The following is a 7579-nucleotide window of genomic DNA, read 5'->3' on the forward strand; positions in this document are numbered from 1 at the left end:
TGCAAATGATAAATTTATTTAGAAAATTTACAAATATTGTAAATAAAAAGAATTAATATATATACGAAATTATTCCTAAAAAATTTGTAATCTGAAATATTACAAATTAATAATTAAACTTGATACACGTGTAAATAAGGAAAGATAATAATCAATAAAACAATCCAATTAAGAAAATTCAAACTTTAATGTATTTTTCAAAACTTTAAAACTTCGAAGCTTCGAATATTCGAAGTCAGAGTAAAAAGTAACAGCCCTAGTACATAATAAATGTATTTACCGCTTTCTTTTCTCGCTCGAGTCTCTGAATCTCAGCAAGCGACGCGGTGTGAGTGGCGGGCGCCAGTGTACGCGGAGCCTGAGCCCACGGCGATTTGTTTCTTTCTTGAAGCTTACGCAACGCCTCGGCTTCCCTTCGCCGTTGCTCCGCGCGACGCGCCTGTTCTTCTATCTCCGCCTGTCGCCGCGCCTCCACCTCTTTCCTGTAAATTCCATTCATTGCAAATTTGATTTCACCGCACACTGTGATTGGTCATTTCAACTCACACCGGTCAACATTACACCTTGCATAATTCTACCGACATACCTGAGTCTCTCTTCCTCCTGCCTTTTTTGTTCTTCTTCTAATTTCTTCCTCTTCTCCTCTTCCCTCTTCAATTTCTCTTCTTGCTTCTTAAACTCCTCTCGCTTTCTCTTCTCCTCCTCCTGCTTCCTCTTCAAATTTTCCTCCTCCAGCTTCCTCTTCTCCTCACGCTTCTTCTCCTCTTCCTTACGTCTTTTCTCCTCTTTCTTCTTTTGCTCCTCCTCCTGCTTGCGTTTCTCCTCTTCTTTCCGCTTCTTCTCCTCTTCCTTTCTCTTTCTCTCCTCATCCTTGCGTTTCGCCTCTTCAGCTTGTCTGACTTGTTCCTCCTTTTGCTTTCTCTTCGCATTCTCCTCTTCCACTTGACGCTGCAATTGTTCCTGCTTCCTTAACTCTTCCTTTTTCCGATCCTCTTGTAACTTAAGATTCTGTTCTTCCTAAAAAGAGAAAATCCAACACATTGATTATTTTGTAACTGCATGAGAAAACTGAGACGGAAAGAGAAAGAGAGAGAGAGAAAACTGAACAAAAAAGCCAATTTACCAATATCTGCTGTTCGGTCTTCATATCTTTAGCATGTAAATCCCATGGAGAACCGGGTAATTGTCCCGGTGGCATCGCGGGAATGGGTCCAACCTGGGAAAACAGAACATTAATAGATAAATGAGATTATTAACAAATAGAGATTGCCAAAAACTTATGCCACAGTCGTGGACCGGTTGAGTCACTTATGCCACAGTCGTAGATCGGTTGAGACACTTTTTTTTTTTAATAGGTTTCGAAACGCACTAATATTTTGCAAATACGAGCCACGATTGGTGTATTGTCTCTAGATTAAAGATAGTACACCATCGTGGTTGGAATTTGCAAAATATATATTATATATATTAAATATACACTAAAAACCTATGAAAAAGAAGTGTCGCAATCGATACGTCCACGACTGCACGTGAACTTTATGGTAATTTCCAACAGCCTAACGCACCTGCGCTAACCAATTCTGCGCATTGAACTGAGGGGGAACCATTTGCGGCGGGGGCTGCGGCCAAACGGTGTCCATATGAGTTGCTGCCTGTGGATGACCGTTTGTGTTGACGTTGAGTTGACGTAGCAGAGACTTTATTGGATTGTCTTCTTGCGCCGGCGTGGGAGTCGGAGCGATATTCGGCTGCTGCGGCATCGTTGGCACGTTCTGCAGACCGCCCATCTGTTGGATAAGTTGCTGTATAGGATCCACCGTAGCCGGATGGACCGGCGCCGTCGTGTGCGGATTCGTCGGCAAGTGGGTCTCAGGTTGCGTCTTCCCCTGCGTGCAATATCGCGCATTAATCACGAGTAGAAAAAATGAACGATTAGACATTTTCGGATCAGTGAAAATATACTAGGGCATTTACTACGGCTGGTGATTTGCTTCAAAGGCTTCGACATTCGAAATTCGAAGCTTCGGCATTAAAATCTTCGAATTTGATCAAAGCTTCGAAACTTCGAAGTTTCGAAAAATACATTTCTGCAAATGATAAATTTATTCAAAAAATTTACAAATATTATAAATAAAAAGAATTAATATACGAAATTATTCCTAAAAAATTTTGAAAGTATTATAACCCGAAATATTACAAATTAATCATTAAACTTGATACACGTGCAAATAAGGAAAGATAATGATAAATAAAACAATCCAATTAAGAAAATTCAAATTTTTAATGTATTTTTTAAAACTTCGAAGCTTTAAAGTTAATTTTAAACTTCGAAAGGTCGAAGCTTCGAATATTCGAAGTGAGTAAAAAGTAACAGCCCTAGCATTTACCTGTTGCATTTGAGTGAAAAGTTGCATAACAGGATTAGTCGCCTGGGACGCGGCTAGGTGAGGCACAAATGGACTTGTCGCTATCGGCACTTCCGGAATTTCCTGCATTCCGTCTTGTATGACGTATTGTAGAATCAACTGATTCTGCTCCACGGGAGTTAGCGTAGACCAGTGCTCCGATTGCGACAATTTCGCTATCGCTGACGTTCTCATCTGCCTGAACAGCATCTGATTGTGCAGCATCTGCATGTGCTGATATGTCATCAACAGTAACGGATCCTCCAGTCCGGCCTTCGGCATAACGCCGGGGGCTAGTCCGGCCGGCACGGTGTTGGGAACGGGTGGAATCACCTGTTCCGTTAATTGCTGAGAAATGAAAATAATTCAATCTTAACTAAAATGTGAACGTGCCCAAACAGCGGCGGAGAAGTTGAGAATGCAATAATAATGTATAACTTCATCGGCTTCGTTTTCCGAAAATCTCTGAATTTTCCTCTACACGGTAAAACTTGAATATTACAGATGACTACAAATAAAATTCACCCTTCTCTTTTGCTTTCTTCTCTAACATTATTCGAACTTTAAAACTTCATACTTTTCTCAATATTAAAACTGGTTACACTGATGTGATCTATATACAAGTTCTGAATTAGTAAAATAATTTAGAAACATAAAAAAGGTACATAATATACATATAAATAAAATATGTCGTACCTTTAACGGAGGTATCGGTGGACCAGGGGTGAACGGTATTCTTCCAAACATTTTGATCAAATCACCGAGCGTGGCGTACCTCTCGTCGCAAGTTCTTCTCACTAACAGTCCCGTAGTAAAATAGCCGGCTTTATACCATTCGGCCATTTCGCTAGCTAAAAACGGTCCCTGAACTTCGCCCTGCGGATCACGGTAAAACCATTTTTCCGGACTACCCGTCGCGGAGGAAACCGCGGTAGGTTGGTTACCAATTGCCGGCGGGACACTGGTCGCGGCCGTCTTCTCCTTGTGATTTTCCTCGTCCGCCATTAATTTGGCCACCAGAGCGTCGGCCTCCTCCTTCATTCTATCGAGATCATCGTCCGTTCTCTGCCTGACGTTGGCGGTTCCCGTGTTATGCACGAGATGCTTCGGATGCTCCGCAGGAACTTGCCGACCGGCAGTTATCTGCGGCTCCGATTTGACCTCCGTCTGAACGTTCTCCTTCTTGTTGTGCGCTCCGCTGGGTGGCTCGCTGGATTTCTCTAGACCTAAAGTCTCAACCTTATCCATACTTGCGGATCCGATTTGCAGACTTGCAGTCTTCTTCTGCAAGAGATCTGTGGATGGCGCTAAAGTCTTCGTGGGAATGCTGCTCTCGGTCGACGGCACGACGGTGGCCGACTTAATAGAGGGTGAGCTACACCTTCTCTCTTTCTCTATAGTGTCGTCCTTGTCCTCGAGCGAATCCAACGGCTTTGGTCGCTCCTTGCTTAATGTATTGGCTATTGTATTACTCGTATGGCGATTCAGGGACTGGACAGAACCCGTTCCGAAAGCTAGTGGCTTGCTATTGGGTCTCACTAGGTTCGAAGCACTTCCTTCCGACACGCGTCGAGTTCTACCCTGCTGGGAAGCACCGGCCGCACCGTCCTCGTCATCATCCGAATACAATCCACCGTGAAATGCGCCTGAAGAGTCAAAACTACCGCCACTCTCGGTAGGATTTTCCGTAGCCCTGAAAAATATACAATTCAGAATATAAAGTAAAAAGAGATATAAACGCACCGCGGATGGAAGTTCGTTTAGCGTACCATTCAGGTAGATTGTCATGATTATCGTGATGATTCGATTCCCAAGTGCGAGCGGTGCGGGGTGGTGGATGATGGCCAGAGTCATGAGAAGGTCTGTGATTTCCCCGATGTTCCCATCTTCCCGGTCCGCTTCTACCCTCCTCTCCATCACCCTCGTTTCGATCCAATCTGTCCCGATCCATACTGCCACCCTCGCGCCAACTATTTCTTCCTGTATAAAAATATATGCCGTCATTGTATAAATGTACACATGTAGTAATTTCCAGAAAGAAATAGGGCGCGTATTTACCTCCCCACTTGCGCCAACTGTCATCGTCCTCTCCGCTTGTACGATGACGTCGCCAATTACTCTCCATAAGCGAGCTATTACTAGTCCCGCGATTTAGATCCTTTCTAGGACTGGTCGACCCGTTCCATTCTCCCGGATCTGAAGCGCCGTTTCTCTCTGACCAGCCGCGTTCGCTTTGAGATCTATCAAATGGCCTATTTCTTCCCTATAAATAAAATTTGCGTGAGATTCCTCCTTCAAAACTCAACTTCCATGACAAATTTATCATTCTACATGTAATATATATTTTCAGTATGTTAATACTTTCAAATTAATTAAATGAAAATGTTCTTTTACTTTAGCACAGATGACTCTCGTTTTCAAATGACCTGGACTTTTTCCATATAGCTTCAGTAAGTCTTAAAATTTATCAATATTAATAGGTAAAATTCTGATATTACAAGTTTTTACACTTTGATTTTAATTCTTGACAGAAAAACTTGAATTTTCATATTTATGCAAATCCTAGATTTCATTAAAATTCGAGGTTTTATATACATGTAAGATATATGTAAAATAGTCAAATATGTTATATCTAATTTATACATCTATTATATATATATATATATAATAGATGTATAACAGATTATAATAGATTATAACAGATTATAACAGATTATATATAAACTATATATAAATGTATAAATATGTGTAAAGCCCCGAATTTTAATAAAAAACAAGAAAACATTACAGCTAAAATGAAATGTTAAATAGTAAACTCATATCTTCGTAGTAAAACTCCGTACTTGAAATGATTGACCCTCGATTCGTATCCCATCACTAGAGTCATCGAAACCAACTCCGCGTGAATAATGGGACGAATACAAGCCTCCTCTTCCAGTTCTACCACGTCCACGATCCACACTGCTACCTCTTCCACGGCCACCGCCAATATTAGTTATCCCTCCATTCCACATACGCTGCAAAATACACATAGGATGTTTACAATGGAATATTTCACAAAACAATCTTATTCTAATTTTATATAATTGTTTAATAGCAAAGGTAGTCCAGAACAAAGCAAAAGTCATATAGAAATGTATTGTTCAAAACGAATCCATTTCTCTAAAATAATATTGTTAAAAGCGGGGAAATTTTTCAAAGCTTCAAAATTACAAAAAGAAAAAGACGAAAAATTATATTCATTTCAAAAAAACAAATTTCAAAAATATATATAAGTGTCTATCTTAAAAAAAGCAATCAGTTTATTGTAGATTAATACTTCTTAATGTATATGTTTTATAATTAAAAATAAATATTTAATATGAATATATTTTAATAACAATTTAAAGAAATATTAAATAGTGCGACCTAATAATCAATTAATAATCTCACAGCTTCTTTTCCTTATCAAAAATACATTAAGCTAAATTGCTGTTTCATACATAACGAATAAGAGCATATTAAAGAACAATAGTATTGCAATATAATTACACATACTTCACACACGTTTAGTTAACCGTTTACCGTTTCATCGTCTGTCATGGTTGTGAGAGCCAACGGAAGCTGAGTTTTCTCCACGTACAGCGTCGGGAAGGTTGTCAGTGGCTCCGAAGGTTTGCAATTGCGATCAAACAGAGCCAGCATCTCTTCCCGGCCGTATCTATGCTCTGCTAATTGATAGCGAGGTACACTCAGAGTTGTGGTCCCCCCGCCACCACTACCAGTATTGCAACTGTCTCCTGACGCAACCTTGCGCAACCTGTGCATGTGACAAGTACAACGTAAATACAATGTAACTGTAAACATAAGTAAATGACGTTGCCATTGGTTTCACCAGTGGGCGCAAGTCACACATACCATTCTGGACCGAATTTCATGGAGTCAGTCATGATGCACTATCTCCTGAAAAAAAAGAGAAAAACAAAGACGAGTGAGACAGCTTGTAACATAACATAATAAGAGAAAGCATATATAAAATATAAATGTGTATACTATTCCGTAAAGATTAAGTCTCGGAAGGTATCTTGCAAAAGTAACAAACACACGGGAATCCATTGTGCAACATGACAGTTCAAAGGTATCTTTTTTTTTTATTTTATCGGACGCTGAATAACGTTGCGAAATATAAATATCTGCAGGACTGTATGAAAATCATCAAGGTACGAGAAGGTAGCAGGATAACGCAGCCTCCTACGGAGGACCAAGGGAATTTGCTCCCGAACGCGGCGGGAGGCTCGGTCATCTGTTACAACCGATCCAAACGCAGAACATGTGACGCATGTGTTTGTGTGTGTGTGCGTATGTGTGCGCAAGATGCGAAAGATAAACGCGGACGATTTCGCGAGGAGGATCGGAACGTGATCGGGGCCGGACAGGCCCGCCGTACCTGTTGCTCGAAATCTCGGCGTATCGCGCGCGCGAGAGAGAAAGAGGGAGAGAGACTTTTGACAGAGAGACGCGAGTGACACGTAGTGCGACGTAGTAGGACTCGGAAGTGAGCGAAGACGTGGAGGGTGGCACGACGGCGCGGGAGAGACAGAGAAAGAGAGAGAGAGAGACAGCGGAGAGCAACGCGAAGAGCTGCGCTCCGTTAATCGCATGCTCCAGCTCGAGGGGGGACTCGCGTCTATGGCGTCGCGACGCAGAGTAGCGATCCGGTCCGGTGGCAGGCGTCCGGGAAGCGCGCGACGCGTCGCGCGGACAATACGCTCGTTGTCGGCGCGACGGCCGCCCGCACGCGTCCTCCCGTCCCGCGACATGCCAACCGTCGGGGAGCGCGAGGCGAGGCGCGGAGGCGGTCCCACCGCGCGCAGCCAAGGTGGCAACATTAACCAAACTTTTTTTGCTGGACGAACATCGGGGTGATCTGCACGCGCGACGGGTCGCGCGCGGGGCCGCGCGGCCACGCGGAAAACGATCGGATCGGCGCGGCGCGGCCCGCGACGCGGAGCGCAGCGGCGGCGGCGGGCCCACGGTGAGAGATACCTTTTGCTGATCTTCCGAAATTACTGAGGGCAGCGATACAACACACCAATATGGCTGATGATGGTTTTTTTTTTCTTGGCAAGAACGAGGCGCATGCGAAGGCTCGACACGACACGGCTCGTGGTATGACTGGGGAGGTGGCGCGGAAA

The 7579-nt window shown here is 43.0% G+C and overlaps 1 protein-coding gene across 2 annotated transcripts in view; it reads right to left on the minus strand.

The window, feature by feature from the left end:
• LOC105449724 (PERQ amino acid-rich with GYF domain-containing protein 2) overlaps nt 1-7579 on the minus strand; it is a 14635-nt gene extending 7056 nt beyond the window's left edge. For both annotated transcript variants that reach the window (XM_011689105.1, XM_011689104.1), the window contains exons 1-12: nt 7431-7579; nt 6303-6347; nt 5970-6204; nt 5249-5422; nt 4464-4668; nt 4175-4385; nt 3102-4098; nt 2388-2753; nt 1566-1886; nt 1124-1216; nt 587-1017; nt 281-482 (exon numbers count right to left, since the gene is read on the minus strand). In XM_011689105.1, the coding sequence (XP_011687407.1) occupies nt 281-482; nt 587-1017; nt 1124-1216; nt 1566-1886; nt 2388-2753; nt 3102-4098; nt 4175-4385; nt 4464-4668; nt 5249-5422; nt 5970-6204; nt 6303-6334 (3267 nt within the window). In that variant the 5' untranslated portion in view covers nt 6335-6347; nt 7431-7579. The remainder of the gene's footprint in view (nt 1-280; nt 483-586; nt 1018-1123; nt 1217-1565; nt 1887-2387; nt 2754-3101; nt 4099-4174; nt 4386-4463; nt 4669-5248; nt 5423-5969; nt 6205-6302; nt 6348-7430) is intronic.

Source organism: Wasmannia auropunctata, unplaced genomic scaffold (assembly GCF_000956235.1).
Source record: "Wasmannia auropunctata unplaced genomic scaffold, wasmannia.A_1.0 LD336074.1, whole genome shotgun sequence".
Lineage (NCBI taxonomy): Eukaryota > Metazoa > Arthropoda > Insecta > Hymenoptera > Formicidae > Wasmannia > Wasmannia auropunctata.